This window comes from Anarhichas minor, unplaced genomic scaffold, assembly GCF_050575085.1.
Source record: "Anarhichas minor isolate MPS153535 unplaced genomic scaffold, ASM5057508v1 ptg000055l, whole genome shotgun sequence".
NCBI classification, from domain to species: Eukaryota; Metazoa; Chordata; class Actinopteri; order Perciformes; family Anarhichadidae; genus Anarhichas; species Anarhichas minor.
Window position 1 is genome coordinate 113082 of NW_027466501.1, and position 16758 is coordinate 129839.

The following is a 16758-nucleotide window of genomic DNA, read 5'->3' on the forward strand; positions in this document are numbered from 1 at the left end:
GTCGGCAGTGACTTTTGTGCTGGCTAATTAAAGACAACTTGACTATAAGGTAGGAAACTCTTTCTTTGAGAGGAGTTGCGCTTGTGCAGTCGTGATCTCATTGGTTGAATCAAACCCCAGAGGGCAGAGCTAAAGACTTCATTTTCTGGCTAAGTAAGGTAATACTGACGCCACAAAAGAGGACTTCAGAATAAGTAAGAAAGCTAGAAGCTGATTAAATCTAGCAGTGTAATTATGAACTGAATAAAAATGCAGTCTAGGCGTAATCAGCGATCAGGTTTAGCTGATTAGCCGAGCTGACCTTCCTTGTTCAAACAAGCCAATAGCTGTTTCTGTAAGCTTGTAGGAGTACTTGTGGAGCTTGCAGGATCAGGATTAAAAATAATTTACTTAGCAGAACTAGAGAGGATTTTATGCAGCCGATTACATTCTTATTTTTTTTTCTTCTGCTATTAGAGTAGATCTGCCAATCAGAAGTCCATATTCCTAAAATGTACTAAAACTCCACATAAATACCACCACACGCTAATTAATATCAGACCCCTGCAAATGCAGGTGTCTCTGCTCTCCAGTGCTCTGTCTCAGTTGGCCAGTCAGTTGTGCTGAGTGGGGAAAAGACCTGTCAATCATCCTGACCTCAATGACCCCAAAGGGCCCGCCTCACTAGGTCTGAGTCTGTGCCAACTCTGGACTTCACTCTGACTCTGTGATGGGTTTGTCTTGAGCCGTGTGTGTGTGTTTTGTACGTGTGTTCATGGAGACGGCCATCCCCTTCAGATATATAACAGAGCTAGAGTGGTACAGTACACGACCAGAGAAGGAGAACTGGTCAGGCTGTCCATGTTGGATTTACAGGTGTTTAGTCACCAGGGTGAACTCAGGAACGTTCATATTGTTTGGTGAAAAGAAAACTGAAGAGGGCTAGTTGTAGGTAGAGGTCTACCTCCTGCTTTGGAGTATTTGGGCTAATGTGGACCGACTACAAGACGGTGCTAGGATCAGGGTTTTGTTGTAGGACACATTTGAGATCCGGTGTAGTCTGAGATTAGAGGGTCGGGCTGGGACTGGATCTACAAAACTGTGAAGTGAAGAAACTGTTACTCGGCCAGTCGGAGAACTGGCGCTGGTCACCCTGGGCAACAGAATGGGACACTGCATGGGCCTGCGGATTGGGTACAGTATGTCCACTGTACTGTCTTCTCTAGGATCTCTCTGAACGTGTTTTTCTAGCTCTCTGGAACATTAAGAGAGCTTTGATTTTCTTCCATATTTTCTCTTGAAAAATGAACAATCCCTCAGCTGTTTTTAGTTAACAGGATCTTTGTATTGGTGCACGCAGGGTGCAGGAGCAGGAGAACCAGAAGCGGCAGCTGTGTGAGGAGCTGGAGCAGCTGAAGACCCCTCAGGACAGCAGAGAGGCCTCATGCCAGACACCTGCACCAGAGGAAGAGGTCAGAGAGGAGAGGGGGAGGATGGGCGGGCTAGAGCATGGGGCTTCTATCTATTGACCTATATTTAATACACAGCAGCAGCCCCTTGCTTTCACTATGCTCAGAAGTAATATTTTAATCTTAACCTGTAGTCAGTATAAATTATACATACATAGGGAAGCAAGTTTGACCTACACTGTTTGAATATTCACTGGCATGAGGGGTCATAATGGGTTTGAAATTTAGTCACATCTAATCATTTACATGTGCGTTTTTGTATTTATTAATATTGGATATTGAAGTGTATGCTTGGAGAGCAATGAAGGCTCGTACTGCATTCAGACAGATGGAGTATCTGCTGGAGGAGAGTCGAGTCCGAGCTGGCGGCTGAAGTGGACATGTGTACCCCCACACACGCACACTTTAGATGTGACCACACACCTACGCACTGCTCCTCGCACAAAATGCACTGACACGCTTGAACATTTCCATTACAGCACTGGTGTTACTGCAAAACACAGTTTGCTGCTGAGGTAGAGGGATTTGCATACAGTAAACCAAGTTGTGCTTTGAAAAATAAAATAATGCAGCTCTTACTTTGAAGTCATTTACACAGTATAGCCCTGATTCAGGGAAGAACAGATGCAATTATATTTGCCCTGCATTTGTTAAACAACACAAATAACAAGATAATAATAATAATAAGAGAAGAGAATACATGAGCTCGGTTTTGTTTATTTTTTTATTTTTTTTATTTTCCTAAACTTTGCTGTGATTTTTGCAGAAAAGGTACTTTTTCTCACGGGTGTCTGTTGGAAGATTTAGAATTTTTCTTTTGCAGTAGTTCTCTTTTCAGTCACTGCTGACCGTCAGCCTCATCACCTCCAGTTGGATTTTGCCACAGTGGAACTCGTTACAATCAGGCTTTGCCGGTTTCTTGTGCATCTCACCATTGCACTCTTTTTTTTATTGAGACCTCGTCTTTCCCTTTCTTTTGTTAGCCTGGAGATGACTTGGACTGGGATGAGGAGTTTGCCCTTCAAGACTTCTTGAAGAACGAGTTAGCAGAGAGGAATGGCAAAGAACAGGGTGGGCGAATGGAAAGAGGTGAAGACGAGGACGTGGAGGAGAAGTGGACGGTGGTGGACACAGCTGGAGTGGGAGAAGTTAGGGGCACGTCCACCCCTCTGTCTGCCCTCTCTGGGGAGGCCCAGCCTGGGCATGGTGCAACAGGAGGGGGTCAAGGTGAGTGGGAACACGAAGGTGGACATAACGACCACCAGCCAACATCTCAGTTTTAAATAAGTAACTATTATTGAATAATATGAATTGACATAAAATCTTCAAAAGCTGTCTCAGGAAAAGTGGTGAACTGAGCATTCTTCCTTGAGCCTTTTTAAAAATCCGGTATACACCAGAATTATCCCCTCGGACTTCATAAAGCCCAAGCCAAATGGGCTAAATATAGTTTCATATTTTTGTAACCCCATTCTGACCCTGTTCCTACTTCTGGATCCAACTCAGTAGAAATAAGATAGCCTAATGAACAAGAATGTGAACTAATACGTCCTGCTTCTTCTTAGCATGACAGTATTGAGACCATACTTGTGTGTGAGTACTATAATTTGATCCACATTTATATAGCTCTAGATTAGGTATGCCTAAATTAAACATCAACTCAAACCACAGCTAATGTTGGCCATAAATATACACATTATTGGTATTGATTACTGTAAGCAGCAATATTTTAGTAATTGAAGTCTTTCTTACTCTCTTAGATCCCTATTGTGAAGCCAGACAGCACCGTTTTTAGTCTCAGACCAACTAGTTAAACATTAAGCTGTGACTTGAAGTTCAGCTGGTGCACCAATTTTCAGGTTTCACTGACTTACAAAGTACTTCACAGGATAAACTCTATAGGTGAAAACGGCTTACAGACTCCGTTATTGTCTTTGGGTGTTGATTTGTGTGTGTGTGTGAGAGAGTGTCTGTGTGTGTGTGTGGATTATCCCCCTGTAATCCATGGGAGTCACAAGGCACTCAGCCACCCTTGAAGCACCAGTACAGTACACACACTCATTCGCTGTAAGGATACACACACTCTGAGGCCCTTGGCAGTAGACCCCTGCCTTCTATGGTTGTTGTGGCCCTGGTTTTATAAAGGTTGTGGGTGCGTGTGTCTACACAGTATGTGAAAGCCTCTCTTCCTCAAGACCCTTGTATGGCCAGGTGTACGACCGGTCTGAGGCCACGATGTGAGCTCAGTAATCCCTCATTCCTCTGCCTGCATGAGCGGCTGGCAGGCAGAGAGAAAGAAAACGAGAATGTGAATGTGGTCATTAATGCCACCTGAGCCATGCATGATATTTTAACCTCTCTGCCCCTCCCTGAACTCGATGCCTTGCATGATAGACGGTCTGACCTTTTATGGTAAAAGGTGGGGTTGTTTTTAAATGGCTATTAACCCCTGTAGATAATGTGAACAAGCGTTTGGGTGTTTAATGAACACTGTTTGTGTAGTTCTTTTTTTCCCGGCTCCTCTGTTCTCTTTTCATTTTAACTATTTTTATATTTCATTTTTCTCTCTTATCTGTTACAGAGCCTGCAGCCTGCACAGAGTCAGAGCCAGACGTGAACTGTCAGTCTTTGCAGGTAAATTGAATTGTGACTTTTCCTGTCACTGGGATTATATGTATGCTAACCATGTTTGAGATTATGCCTGGATGTGGCCTTTTTGTTAATTGGGGATATTTTACTAAATATGTTCTCAAAATAGCACAAATTTGATGACAATTGTCTTGAAGTAGTTCAGCAATTAATTACTGAAATCATTTACGTGCATGTTATTTAATGGAATATTCTACATCCCTTAAAACATTAACTAAAAAAACTTCAGAAAACGTCATTTCTTTCAATTGCTGAATAAATGTCAAATTCATCTTGAACATCAAAGGCTCATTTCCAGGGGGATGTTGCTAACTGTAGTTCTATACCTGTGTAAATGTTTCAAGGAAATAATTCCTTTAATAATATAGCTACACTGAATGTAACTTCCAGCCATCTTTCAATCTCTGTAAACCACATCCCCAAATTCATTTGTGATGGCTCACGTGTGATCATATGAGGATAACCCCAGTTTGACCTTATGGACCCATGTGCCTGTGGCTTTAGTGTAGTGACTTCAGGTCTATGTAAAAGATCCCCTTGTTAAGCATTAGGATCCTTTTCATTTCAACAGTTTAGTGTCACCTTGATATTACAAATTAAACAAAAGCATCAAAAGAAATTGCTGCTGTTCATTGAAAAACATCATTATACATCACAGGGATTTCTAAGCTTTGTGCATGATCTTAAATGGGCTGAAATATCCTCATTGCCTTATGGGGGGAAACTTGGTTTGACAAGCGAAAATCAATTTTGAGAATCAAGGATTTCAACAAATAAGAGCGACACTTAATACAAGATACAGTTTCAAAAGACTTTGTTGGGTTAATAACAGCTGGGCTGTAGTGCAGAGGATGAGAGACTTCTTCCAAACCACAGCACTGTTGAGGTTACAGCTGAGGACAAGTGACTGACAGAGTTTGCTGGTTTGAATTGACACCCGCTCAGAAAATGTGGGTCGTTTCTATCTGCACCCTGAACAACTACCACTAAGGTGCTCTTGAGCAAGACATTGAATCTCGGCATAGAGTGCTGCTGTTGTAATTGGCAGGTGCCAGGTATGTAACTGTGTGTCAGCGGGAAGCATGACCGTACCGAGGCTCAGCTTACATTGGCCTAAAAGATCAATTCTTTGCTGTTTCTGGGAATATGGTGTAAATATACACTTCCTTAATAGTGATTTTGACGTGAGTAGGAAGTTATGATTAACAACGTCAAGGGGGATTAGAGCGCTCTTTTTATTCATTTCATTACTGTATCAAAAGTAGCTTGAAACTTGCCGGCGGTGGGTCTAGTCACACCTATCACACATTTTGCCACATGTATGGTAATGCAAAAATAAATTAATCTGTTAATCTGAAGCAGCATCAGGTGGAAACAAAAGACATCCTGATCAACTCATGGTCGATTTGGTTGAAGTGCTCACTGATGCCCTCCCCTTCCTTATATAGAATGACAGTGAAACTTTCAGGTCACTCTGGGCTAACAGGGAAATGATTTGCTGTTATTGGCAAAAGAAGAGATCATGCACCGGCATTTAAAGAAAACTTTATTCCAAATATATTCTGCACCAAATAGTAAGACGTGTTATACACTGAACTACACATTACGAAGCTATGATCTCGATGTCTTTTCACACGTCATGATTTTGGATGTTAAGCATTCTACTCACTTGCAGGCTGCAATGCCTAATTCATTTTATCCCTGCAAGGTTTTTTAAACTAATTTCAACACTCCATCATTGCTGCAGTCGGTATGACAGTGATGGTTGCTTTTGAATTCTTCTGACATTAATTGGGGGTCTTTCCAACAGTCCATCACTGATGGAACAGATGCTTTGTGCTGTCTGTCAGCTGTTTAGATTTCTTGGCTCCTTATGCAATGTCTTCTCATCTGACAAAGATTTGTTTCTATTGACCGATTGTTTGCCGGCTGTTTGGTACATGGTTAATGTTTGTTGCTTATTTGATCTTTGCACCCCTTTCCTTTTCTTAATATTTATCGTGTGTGTGTGTGTGTGTGTGTGTGTGTTTAGCAGGAGGCATCAATGCCATTGAGCACCCACTCACAAGCTGTCAGCATTAGACACCCAGAGGCGGATGCTCTCCCTGATCTGCTCCACTCAGAGAACAACGGTAAGACCTCCGCCTCTCTCTCTATGTGGCTCACACACTATCTTTCTGTTTTAACTTTGTCCTCCCCCGACTGTCAGCTAGTCGCTCGACTGCATGCATTTACAACTTCACCAAAGGGTGAGTCATTTCCTGACTCACTTGGTACGTTTGCTGTTTGTTTAGAGGAAAGAATACTTCACTAAATCTTGCAAGATAAAGGTCAAACTCTAATATATACCACAGTATGAGCATCGTTTTTACACCTTGACTGCTTTGTAAAATCATGTACATAGTGACTGCATTACTGCAACACACTTTATTAACTGGATATGTCAGTTATTGATCCTTTGTGTTTACTTATTGCTGATTATTTTACTTTCCATATAAACTACATGGAGAAAAATGTTCCCAAAAAAAAGTTGAAAATGTGCATGCAGGTCACACTGAGCTGTAATACTAGAGTGCTTTGACCACTGTATTAATACTTTACACTGATTTTTCTCTTGTCTCCACAGATGCAGAAGCTCTAGAGACTGCAGAGTCTCCCTCCTGTGGTCAAACCCAAAATCTGAGCAACTCGGCTGAACAGGACCAAACGGTCACACTTAATAACACCCCTCCCACAGCAGCCCAGATGGTTCCTCCCAGCAGCACATCCCCTGGACGAGATGACACTATTACCCAGACTGAGAGGTGAATGATTATGTATCAAACACAGTATTTATTTCTTATTTCTTCTTGCCTTTCTTCATATGAAAATTCCAAATTCCCATCTCTTCATATGAAAATTCCAAATTCCCATCTCTTCATCATACTTTATCTACAGACACACCTGTTCAGTTGGTGCTTTTAGGATTGGCCAATCCCACCAGAGGCACGAAACAGAAGTTTCCATAGTCAGGAAATGTACATTACCACAGAGCCTCAACCCACATCCTGACTTACTTTCAAAGCAGTATAAACTATCCCTCCCTGCTAGATTTGAAGTTCATAGGTGTTGGCCACAATACTCTGACAGTTGACTAAACCATTTTCAAGTTTCGTCATTTCCATATGACTTGGTCCACATTTGTTAGTCAAATGAGTGTTTCCCCCCTGTGGGAGGAGTGTGCAGGCTAATTAGTATTTCTGCAGCGATGCTTTGCATAGGCACAGTCCACCTACACAGAGACGAAAGCTGTTCCTCAATCTCTCTCACCATTTCACACTTTACCAGTTGTGTCTCATCACAGTGTATCTAATTTACAAATCCGGAATGAGAAATTAGATAGTGCTTTACCTTTGACCTTTCACCTGTGGTCAGCACCCAACCGACTAGTGAGGACCACTTGGGAGAAGAAGAGAGGGAGCGAAAGGCGGACTCGAGCACAGAAGCCATGAGTCGTACTAAGGTTAGTAGCAGAGGGGAAGTGTTTTAATGCATAAGGGAATAGAACTTCCTCTATTATTTTCAGCACCAGCTCCCCCTTCCTCTTTTTCACCCTCTCTCTTTCTATTTCTCTCTGCCACTTTATATGTGTTCTAGCTGAGTGACAGGAGGTGTGTTTTGAAGTGAGGGGGCTTTCAGTGGGCAGGGCGAGGGCTGGTTGAGAGGGAGTCCTCGCCCTGGGAAAGGAAAGATGTCAAATTATGGCAAAAATGTAAGGAGAATCAAGCGGCCATCAATCACTGCTCAAGCCTATGACTCAAGAAGGGTGGGCTATCTGGCAACAGAGGAAGCAAAGTATGCAAGTACTAAATGCTTAATATGGCTTACTAAGGTGTCAATGTTGAAGTGCTTTGAAGAATCATTTTTAAATAGGTTTATTTTTTTAATTAAATTGAAAGATGCCATCTGAATTTACCAGCGTGCACATTTTAAATTGTCATTTAGTTTGATTAACAATCATATCAGGTTAGAATGATATTAAACGGTTAACGTTTGAGAAGCTGAAACAACAAATGTTTTGGCAGGTTGTTTCTGTTCCCATCGACGGACCAAATGCGATTACAACCAGTTGTATAAAAGCAGAAGAATTCGTCAACAAGATGAGTGATGTTCCAAAGCTCATTAGCAAAGCCTGGACACAGCAGATCATCACTGTATCCTCTGTATGTCTGGACCAATTAGTGTTTTACAATGGGTTGCTTTGATGTGTGGGCTATACAATACGATTGCTTCATGGTAATTATGCCCAACCTCAGATGGGCTTGCAGTGTTTTCATGTTGGAGCCGAGGCTCGCTCCTGTTGTGATGCTGTTTCACCACAGTCTGGTTTGCATCCTGCTGAGAGATTGATCAGCTCGGTTTATTTTGTCTCCTATCTGCTGGACTGCCTCCCTGCTGAGAGAGTCTGAGGCAGCCAAGAAAGGACTCTCTGGGGGTGTTCAGTACGTCAATAAAATGCAGTTTCACTCCCATAGAAGCATGGTCGAGAAAGGTTTTCTGCCAAATCGAGGCTGATTTAAGAATCGTTTTTAGTCGACCAAGAGACTGAGTTGAGTTTCTTATAAAGCAATCATTTGGATATATTCAAATATCCCTTACCCAATTTTACTTGTAAATGAAAGATATTTTCATAGGACGTCTCCCCATAGTTATGTTGGTGGTAGGAAGTATAAACATAGTATTATCTCACTATTAATATTTTGTGAAAATGATTCAACATAAGATGGCATATTGAATAAAATTCAATGATTTGTTATGTTGTGCTAATACTCAACAAATCTGACAAATTTTACTATTTCTAGAGACAATAAATGATGACATCATTAAATCATGACTGATGCCACCTTAAATGTTGTCCGGGGACATTAATGTGCAACAATGAAAAATCAAAGTTGTTATGGATTATCACTTTATTATCTAGCAAAGAATAACGACATTTTGGGGGTTTGGATGATTTCAACTTTTGGAATATAGCTATAGGCAGGACATTAGGCAGTTATGATGCTGCAAAGAGGCAACAGAGGAGCAGCCGGTGTTTCTTTGGATGTAAAAGGACATTAAAGTCTCCTTTGTGCAGTGACATGGTGAGGCAGCTCTCTCCTATTTTGAGCTGTGTCAAGCGGATATTATGCATACTCATTACACAATATCCCGTTGCATTGCTCCGAGTGCTCACCTTGCTCCATTGTGTGTGTGTGTGTGTGTGTGTGTGTTCACGTTTACACATGATTGTGTATGCACGCAGTCCGCCTCCACCAGTTAGCACTGTGCCAGTGTTAACGTGCTCTGTGAGCACCCCTCTCAGCCACACACACTCGCAGAGCTGCAGGGCTCTCCACGAAGCAACACATTATATAAGGAATCAGTCCAATCTTTCTCTTCGACACACTGTCGAGCTTAGATAGCGTTTCACTGCCATGGGACAGGTACACTACATGAATGTACGCAAGTCTTTTAATCATTGACCGTTTCTTGTAATGTGGGGCAGAAAACAATGCACTGCAAGGCCACCTGTCTTTTTCTCACCGCCTCCCTCCTTTTGTCCATCTCAGAGCCAGAGCCGGGACCAGTCGGCAGACAGATCAGCAGCGGAGGACAGGTGAGTGATTCACTCTCAACTGTTGGCTCAGGAAACCTTTTGAACTCTCAGGGTTTTCCCACTGCGTCACTATCACACAGTGGCAATTACTCTTTAGATTTTGTTGATTTCTGCTAAGGGAGAGCTTAGGAGAAGTGTTATCTAAGGTTTAGATTAGTTTTTTTGCAAGTGCTACAGTATTGCGTAAAGGTGCTTTGTATGCGTGTTCCAGCACGTGTCTGCTACCTGTGTTGGTTGAAGAGGAGGAGAGTGTGCAGGACAGTGCAGCCGAGGTGCCAACAGTAGCCGCCAGCATGGAAGGTAGGAAGAAAAACTCAATTCTGTGTGTATGAAGGAGATGAGATCATTTCATATTTCTAAGCCGCCTGTGTGTTTACGCCTTCTTACATCTACGTGTAACTTTGACCACCCACACACCAACTCTTCCTTCCAGGGACAGACCGGCTCACCAGCAGCGGAGCGACCACCTTCTCTGACAGCAGCCCTATTCAGTCAGGATCGTCTGTCACACATGCCAGCCAATCGGGGAGCGGCTTGGGCAGTGTGACCTCTGACCCCAGCCAATCGGAGGATAGTGCAGCCAAAAAGGACTCCGTCCCCCTATGTGGCAAAAATAAGAGGGAACTGGTAAGACCTGCTCTTCTCCTACTTTCTTCTCAACTGACTTTTTTTATTTCTATATAAGGCAGCAGTAAAATCTTAGAGCAAATTTAGCTTTTTGTTTTTATCACATTAATTGTTCCATCTACTTTCTACTATCAGAGTTCAGAGCATGTGGTGTATAATACAAACATTAACTTATAAAAGTAAAGAGAGCCATCCTTATGCATTAAAAGATGTACAAGTTGGTTTTGGTTCAATTTTATATTTACCTCATAATGCAACATTATTATTTTTTTTAGATATATTTTTAGTTTTTAAGCACTTTTTAATTCTATTCTAAGTTTAGCTCAAGACGAGCTCAGAGTAGATTGAGTGGAGCTGGTATTATCAAGATTTTATTTCCTTGTCAGCGATGAGGTTGGCAAATGGTGTCTTCATTCAGCGTGATAGTTCGACCTGAAGAGAAATGCTGTCTTTCCAGCTTTGTGAGTAAGTGTATAAAAGAGAGAGAGAGGAAGGTAGAGTACATAGTTTCATTTTGGCTCCACTCAGGATCAGATCGCTCACAATCAATATCTAACTACACTTGAATCTTCACATTTCACCTTTCTTATGTAAAACTGTTGAGGGAGAGTAGGGAGGGAGGGAGGGAGTGAGTGAGTGAAGGGAGCAATATGGATGTTGAGGGCAATGTGAGCACGGAGGGATCAGAGTTAAAGAGAGAGGCAGTAAAGTTTGTCTCGACCCTGCAGGAGCTGTCACGCAGCATGGAGGGCATCGAGGAGCCCAAGGTCCAGGGGGACCAAAGTGAGACCAGCATGGCTACAGAGAAGGAACGTATGTGTAATATATTTGTTTTACACCGTTATATCATCTTTGATCAGGTATTTGTTGTCCCATACACCTGCTTATCATTTCCCTTTTGTAGCTGAGACGTCCATGATCTCGGACACCAGCGGCACCGCGAAAGAGGAGAAGAAGAGGTAAGAGAGCAAATGATCATAACACAACTTGACACTTAAATCCATAGCCATCCATGTGTTTATGTAATAACACTTGTCTTCACTGTTATCTCTTTATCTGCAGCCTGTCAGCTAATGAAAAGGAGATCGAGGTGTGTATACCATTAGATCATGGAGCTGTATTCTATAATCAATAATGCAAGCAAATGCTGTGTTTTCAAATTTATTTTTTTTATCCTTTTGTACTATAAACGGGGCACTTTTTGGGGAAGTATGTGTTTGAGAGTAGATTTTAGAAGCCACATTAAAATCTGCATCAGCTGGTTCTCTGTATTCAAAATGAGAATTCATGCATTCAGACAGGAAACGAGTTAAAACGTTAGCTATTTCTTTTCTTGTGCATCCCTCAGAAACATATCGATACACAAAGTTAGTTAACATTTTAGCAATTTTGCACTTCTCTTTGAAACCCATACAATAAAAATACACATATGAAGTTAAAATATCACTTTGTTAATGAGCTGATGGGTTTCTCTTGAAACGTGGTGTTTTCGAGAAGGAAGTACAAGAGTTTCATGCTTCATCTGGTTTAACTTTTCCGTCAGAACAATGACGCTCTCATTGATAGGGGTAGTCCTCTTATCGTAATCAAACAAGGAAATGTGTACCGTAAGTCCAGCAGTGAGTGCCAAAATTAAACGACAAAAACAAATTCAGGCGGAGTTCCAGCGTCTGGCATTGGGCTTCAAGTGCGACATGTTCACGTTGGAGAAGAGACTCCGGCTGGAGGAGAGGTCACGTGACCTGGCTGAGGAAAATGTCCGCAGGGAGGTGTCCAGCTGTCAGGGCTTACTGCAGGTCAGTCTGCATATCTAACCGTCCTGCTTTCTGTGAATGAGTCTTGCTTCATCATGATTTTTTTCTGTTGGTTCTTCATTGGTGTCTCCCGTCTGTTCTCTCCTCCCAGGCTCTGACCCCTCTGTGTGAGGACGACAACCAGTCCATGGAGATCATCCAGAGGCTCCAGAAGAACCTGGACATCCTCATCCAGTCCATGATCAGGGTGTCCAGTCGCTCTGAGATGCTCGGAGCGATTCACCAGGTGGGATAATGTGTGTTTGTGTTGTCAACAATTTGTTTCCACTGTTGTTCTGTCTGGTGATGTTGATTCTGATGATTTAATGGAGCCTTGTGAATGTCAGGAGAGTCGTATAGGTAAGGCTGTGGAGGTGATGATCCAGCATGTGGAGAACCTGAGGAGGATGTACACCAAGGAGCACGCTGAGCTGCTGGAGCTGAGAGAGGCGCTCATGCAGAACGAGAGGTCGTTTGGATCACAAACTGAAAGAGGTGGAAATGGTTACATAATGGTTCCATACTATCAAGGTGCAATACATTTTTAGACTGAAGTTACTCGTTAGCTACTATTTTGTTCTGACATTCAGTATCTTAAATTTAGTAGAAAATCCTTAATATTTGGCAACTATTAGCACATCCATTACCACAGTTTTCATCTAGAACTAGACAAGTTAAATGTTACGGACTCTTGAGATGCATTATCATTTAAAATGTATAGATTTTTGTATGCATATTTTAAAAAAATGTGGTAGCTGTGAGTTTTGTTTAACCTCCATACAACGCTGGCTCAATATAGTGACATACCCATATCCTCTAACTCTACTGTATGCATGTGTGTGTGTATACAATTGAGGCATGTGGATGCTCGGTGATGGCCCACACAAACCACATTCATATATGACCACTAAACCATTTCTTCTTTCCAGATGACTTCCGTGGCAAGAAGCAGACAACACAGTACTACAAGGTCAGCTGCAGTTAGGTTACATATGATCTCAACAGTAATGTTAATGTGTGTTTATGAAGTAATTTGTCTTTTTCCTTTCCTCACCTCCAGCAGACATCAACCCGGCGGGTCAGCATTGCCGCAATCCCCCGCTCTGGTGGAGCCAACATGCAATTCGAGATGGTGAGGACATGTGACATATGAACACATTGATTGCACCCTCCATAATGAAGTTATCTTTCTGTATTTAAGATACAATTCCCATTTTCTTAAGATTGCTTTCAGTGCCATCTACATGTGGTGCAGGTCAAAGCATGAACATATTCAGATTACAAAAAATGTTAAGTGTCGTACCACACCAAAATGGAACCAGGTTTAAATGTTATGCTTCAGACTGTGCAAAGGAGCATTTTTGTCGAGATGAATCATGACTCGTATTGTTTGATGTACCCACCACAGTCCAAAACACAAGACGGCTCAGAGGCTGAAGCAGAGAGGCTGACCAGGCGATCCCCATGGTAGGTATTTGAATACGTGTTCATGTGTGGATTAAATATGCCTGGATTGTCATATGTGGAGTGACGTTAAAAAATATTTAGTCTGTATGTGAAGGGGAGCGTGCACTTGAATTAAAAGGAATAGGACTGTTTAAATTATGCTACCTTTTTAAAAACACGCCAGCATTGTTGATGTGCAGGAAGCTACTGGCTCTTTATCCGGCTCACCAAAGCTTGTTGACTTGACGGTTACCAGTTACCATGACGTGAGGGTTGTTGTTGTTGTGCCCTTATGTGATAACGATGGTTTCCAGGAATGTGGCGGGGAAGAGCACTGCGCGTCCCCCACTAAAGCGCTTTGTTAGCTCTGCGGCCTGGCTTGACGCTGAAGAGCCCTCTCTCATGATTAAGGGGTAAGACATGTCAAGAAGAAGGATACCACGCTGGCTGTGTCGCACACATTTTTCACTGTGGCCCCAGATGCATAAAGATGGCGGCTTTCTAGTATGACATCATTGCAGTCAGTCCGACAGTAAAGAATACTTGAAGGATATTTCAGTCCATTTACTTTTGTTGTGGTCAAGTTTACATTTTTCCAAATCCCTTTGCAGTGGATGATGTATGGAAATATTTTTCATAATTTTTAAAATGCAAACTTCAGAGGGTCAAACAGGTTGTGATCAACTCATGTCCTTCCTAACGATCAAGAAAAAAGGCATGCAACACCGACAGCATTGTAACATAATAATGAAATATTTTGAATTGCAAATATGTAATTACAGTGCAGTGATAGTGTTAAGGAAAGGGTGAAGCTTAGACTGCTGGAACAAACGTGTTATGTTTTGAGACAAAGAAAAATCAGTGATGCTATCAAATCACACGGCAGCCATCTTTCATGCATCTGGTCCCTCCTCGCATGGTGAAGCGTTTCTCAGAAGCAAACAACCTTTTTTGACATTTTCTGAATCAAGCTCATTTTTCCTTTTTATGTAAAATGTTAAGTAAGAAACGGTGGACTTTATTTTATTTTTTTATTGGCATAATCTAGCTTTCAAATGTTTGGACGAGGAGAGTGGATTTTATTTGATTAGCTAAGCCAAAATTGAAGCTTGGAAGATACAAAGCACTTTTAAAGCTCTCCAAATATCTGAAAGGTTGTGAAATTGCTTTGTGGGTTTATGATATAATATTGGAGGATGGAAGTTGAATTGCTGGGCATGAGTTATTTTATTGCAGGGATCTCTAAAATGTCTGTGTACAGCAGGAGTGTTAATCAGTCAATATTTGTTGGCTGCATATGCATGAAATGTGCATGTGTGCATGCGCACATACAGAATCGGTGTGGTCATGCAGCCATGCTTGTATTTGAATGTGCAACTGAACAGTGCGTTTGTGAATGCCTGACCCGCGCGTGCCCACAGGACGGCCTACGACAACACCGACTGCCAGTTTGAGGACGAGCAGAAGGAGGAGCCAGTGGCAGAGAGGAGGAGGTCCAGCCTCAGTGAGCTGGGCAGCAAACTCACCTCCCTCATAATGCCCCTCAAGACGTTAGTCCAACCAAATACCCACCACTAGCCTACTGCAGCACCACTTTCTGCCAGAAAAGCTAAGAGGCTAGCTGCATAGTGGAAGAGTTCATCATGTCGCTGTATCGAGGTTCCAGTAGCTGCAAACTCAATCTGGTATCGGAGATCATCTGTAACATAATGGATATTCATACACAGATTCATATATGTATGTATGTGTGTGTGTGTGTATATATATGTGTGTATATATATATATATATATGTAATATGTGTATATATATATATATATATATATATATGTAATATGTATATGTGTGTATGTATATATATATGTAATATATATATATATATATATATATATATTACAAAAAGAAACAAAATTAGAAAAGAGTTGCGAGTATATGGAACCTCCTAAGTGATGAATCTCTTTCATTCTATGGGTCTGTGCTGGACTAGCTTCTTTTCTCCAGGGGCTCGGCGGCTTTTAATCACGTTAACAGAGCGTTTTTTCTGAAAGGGTCGGGAATGAACGATTCCCTGCGGTCTTGAGATCTGTCAGTGAGACACAGGATTTTAGAAGCTTCATCATTTGTGTTTCATGCATGGATCTCAAGTTCTGATTTGCAGTGTGCGGCTAACAAGGCGTCTAACCGACAACTAATTCCTTTACCCTGCTTCGTCTTCTGTCATTTTCTAACATGATCAGCCACCTTAACACTTTCATGTGCAAACTCCTATACTTGGACTATTATCTCTTTTTTTTTTTTTTTGTTGGGGCAACTGAGTGGTTTGTGCAAATGGATCATGTGGTGTTCTGAGCTGTCCTTTCCTCTTTTCCTCCCTCCACATTGCTCAGGAGTCAGGATGAGCTGTTTGTAATGCTGTAAGTGTGTAGAGGGGAGAGTCCAAAGTGGAAATGTCTGTCTAAAAATCCAATAATTGCATGCAAAATGCCTTAATTTGTCAAATACGAGTGCCAATCAAAGGCCACTTTACAGCCTTGCAGTGACTCTCTTCATGGCTGTAAAGTGACTTGAAGCAGCACTCGTACTGTTGACGGACCGCAGGCCAAACTTGCCGGCTGCCTTTGCCTTTACCGTTCGATGCTCAAATCCACCTCCATGCCAACCGCTCCTAATTGCGCTGCTGACAGCTTTCTCATTATGCAGATGATGTGAAGGGTTTTGCATCTTTGAGACGGGTGGTAAAATGCATTTCATTGAAGCCAACTTGCATCAAGCTGCAGCTAATTCACCGCCTGCCATCCATTGGTTACCACAAATGATCCACAGTTTTTTGCTAAAAAAAGGGGTTCTGTGGTGACTTATTCCCTTTGAGTCATTTTTGGTAACTTATTCTGTCTTTTGCTTCATCTTGGACCATTTTTCTTTTTTTTAATTCTCCCTTGCCTCATTTTCTATCCATCACGTGGTAACATTTTATTTTTTCATTGCCCACCTCCAGTCCGAGCCCCTCCTCCGGCCCGACGTACACAGACCCAGGCATGGCCCAGTCTCTGTCCCACAGCCTGACCGCTTCCCGGGCGGCTGCAGCAGTAGCCAGAGGTGGCAGGGGTCTCTGGATTTGGTTGGCGATGGTGGTGGTGCTAGCAGGTACGCCATTTAAAC

The 16758-nt window shown here is 42.2% G+C and overlaps 1 protein-coding gene across 1 annotated transcript in view; it reads left to right on the forward strand.

The window, feature by feature from the left end:
- Positions 1-16758, forward strand: part of lrmp (lymphoid-restricted membrane protein) — a 28159-nt gene that overhangs the window by 10309 nt on the left and 1092 nt on the right. The window contains exons 17-37 of the mRNA XM_076076028.1: positions 1340-1451; positions 2432-2675; positions 4030-4082; positions 6130-6229; positions 6724-6901; positions 7512-7599; positions 9689-9735; positions 9947-10035; positions 10169-10362; positions 11091-11175; positions 11267-11321; positions 11425-11452; positions 12018-12158; positions 12268-12402; positions 12503-12686; positions 13085-13125; positions 13216-13287; positions 13564-13622; positions 13916-14014; positions 15023-15151; positions 16595-16743. Of these exons, the coding sequence (XP_075932143.1) occupies positions 1340-1451; positions 2432-2675; positions 4030-4082; positions 6130-6229; positions 6724-6901; positions 7512-7599; positions 9689-9735; positions 9947-10035; positions 10169-10362; positions 11091-11175; positions 11267-11321; positions 11425-11452; positions 12018-12158; positions 12268-12402; positions 12503-12686; positions 13085-13125; positions 13216-13287; positions 13564-13622; positions 13916-14014; positions 15023-15151; positions 16595-16743 (2282 nt within the window). The remainder of the gene's footprint in view (positions 1-1339; positions 1452-2431; positions 2676-4029; positions 4083-6129; positions 6230-6723; positions 6902-7511; positions 7600-9688; positions 9736-9946; positions 10036-10168; positions 10363-11090; positions 11176-11266; positions 11322-11424; positions 11453-12017; positions 12159-12267; positions 12403-12502; positions 12687-13084; positions 13126-13215; positions 13288-13563; positions 13623-13915; positions 14015-15022; positions 15152-16594; positions 16744-16758) is intronic.